The sequence below is a fragment of the Trypanosoma cruzi genome, genomic scaffold (assembly GCF_000209065.1).
Source record: "Trypanosoma cruzi strain CL Brener 1047053516423 genomic scaffold, whole genome shotgun sequence".
NCBI classification, from domain to species: Eukaryota; Euglenozoa; class Kinetoplastea; order Trypanosomatida; family Trypanosomatidae; genus Trypanosoma; species Trypanosoma cruzi.
Genome location: NW_001849113.1, coordinates 1 through 1815, shown reverse-complemented (window position 1 = coordinate 1815; position 1815 = coordinate 1). Strand labels below are relative to the sequence as shown.

Genomic DNA, 1815 nt, shown 5'->3' with positions numbered 1-1815 from the left:
AGGTAGAAAAGGCAAAAGAAAAAGGTGCTGCTAAAGACGCTGGAAAAGAAGGGGAAGTGGATGGAAAAAGTATTGAGCTAAAAAAGCCTGAAGACAAACTGACGTCTGTGGAGGGTCAGCAGTTGAATAACAATGAAGGCTTGCAGCCGACAACATTGAATGGACTTCATGGAGTTGAAACGACAACACCATCAAGAGAAATTTTGTCGGTTCGTGAAGATCAACAAGATTTGTCGAGTTCTCTGCTGCCTCCGTTACACAACACCTCACCGGGTGGAACTCCACCATCCACTCCTGCAGCTGGCCGTGCTGACACAAAAAGTCACGAAAACGACATTGGCAAGAAGAATTCTCAACAGTCTATGGTAGGAGACATTGGACAGAACAATGACACCGGCGAAAAAGCTGTCGCTTCAACGGGTGAAGAAGAAGGTTCACGATTTTCAGTCACGACAATTGAAGAAATGAGTGAGACAACAACGAAAGGCGACAGCGGCAGCACCGCGACAATTACAGCTATGGGGACTGAAATTGGCACAGAAGAAACTTCGCTCACCAACCATCCGAGCCAACCCTCCACTGAAGGCGCCAGAAAACCCGGAACGACTTCCGATGGTGAAGCCGCATCAGCCAACAAATACGACACGGTCTCTCAGAATGCAGGATCCACAACAGCGCAAACCACAAACGCCACAACAGGTGACACGGCGAAGAAAGGCGACAGCGACAGCAGCAGGACGGTCTCCCACACCACCTCCCCTCTTTTGCTTCTTCTTGTTGCGAGTGCTGCTACTGCGGCTGCGGTGGTGGCCGCGTGAGAGTGAGTGTGAGAGAGCCATGCACCGCCCGCACACACACTCTTCCTTCTCTCTCTGTGTGTGTGTGTCCCCTTGCATGGACTCTCGCCCTCACCTCACCCCACGAGGCGCACACAATAATGTGCCCATTGTATATATGCATGCACACCCATGCAGGCCCGTTGGTGCTCTCTTTTGCACGACACGCACCGCTGCCGTCCTGCCTGGCTGAATGGACGGAGCACCGTAACTGTTTCTGTTTTGTTTTTATTGCATTGAGTGGGCGACCTCTCTCTCTCTCCCTCTGTGTGTGTGTTTTGCTTTACGGGAGTAATGAGAGTGTGTGTGCGCTGGTCGTCCCACGCTTCGGCTTTTTGTTTTGTTTTCCTTTTTGATTTTGTGGTTGAGTGCACCCATTCCGCGGCTGCGTGTGTGTGTGTGTGTGTGCGATGATATGAGTAATTTGCGTGTGTGCTATCTGCCTCTCTCTGCCGTTGCTTTCTTCAGACTCTCTTGTGGCGCACAGCTGCTCCGCAAGTATAGGCGCTGCCAAACACACAAGCACATGCACACACACATGCCGTGTTTAAAACGCTGAGAATGCACGCACGCACAGGATTGTGGCTGCGGAGGCCCTCGCGAGGGGGGAAAAAGCCTGCATTTTGTTTTTTTTTGACATGTTGCTCGGTGTGTGCTGACGCGTGACGAATAACAACACGCCCCAATAAGCGGAAAAGAAGTAAAACAAAATGGCGCTGAGCGGCACACCGGTAAGCCAAAAATACGCAATCACCAATAAAAAAGCCGGCGATCACCCAGCAGGCACATCAAGCCTCATAAAAACCAACCTGGAACAGACAAAAAAAAAGAGACAATCATAGAAAACAAAGATCCCCGCCCCCAAACAGGAAAAACATTAAAGAAAACGCGATTCTTTTTTTTGTCCTTACTGCCGGGGTTGGCCGCTGCAAGAAATAAAAAATGGTAGGGCGGTGGCCCCGGACGTGGATACAACACG

General features: G+C 50.6%; 1 protein-coding gene across 1 annotated transcript, besides 1 other annotated feature; it reads left to right on the top strand.

Annotated features, from left to right (window-relative positions):
• On the top strand, positions 1–818 carry Tc00.1047053506307.10 (mucin-associated surface protein (MASP), putative; the record flags this gene model as incomplete). Its single annotated transcript, XM_797420.1, has 1 exon — positions 1–818. A coding segment is annotated over one exon (818 nt), but the record flags the coding sequence as incomplete, so codon positions are not given.
• Positions 1–1815: a sequence feature (areas not merged during assembly with more than two copies in the genome that could not be assigned to a particular haplotype).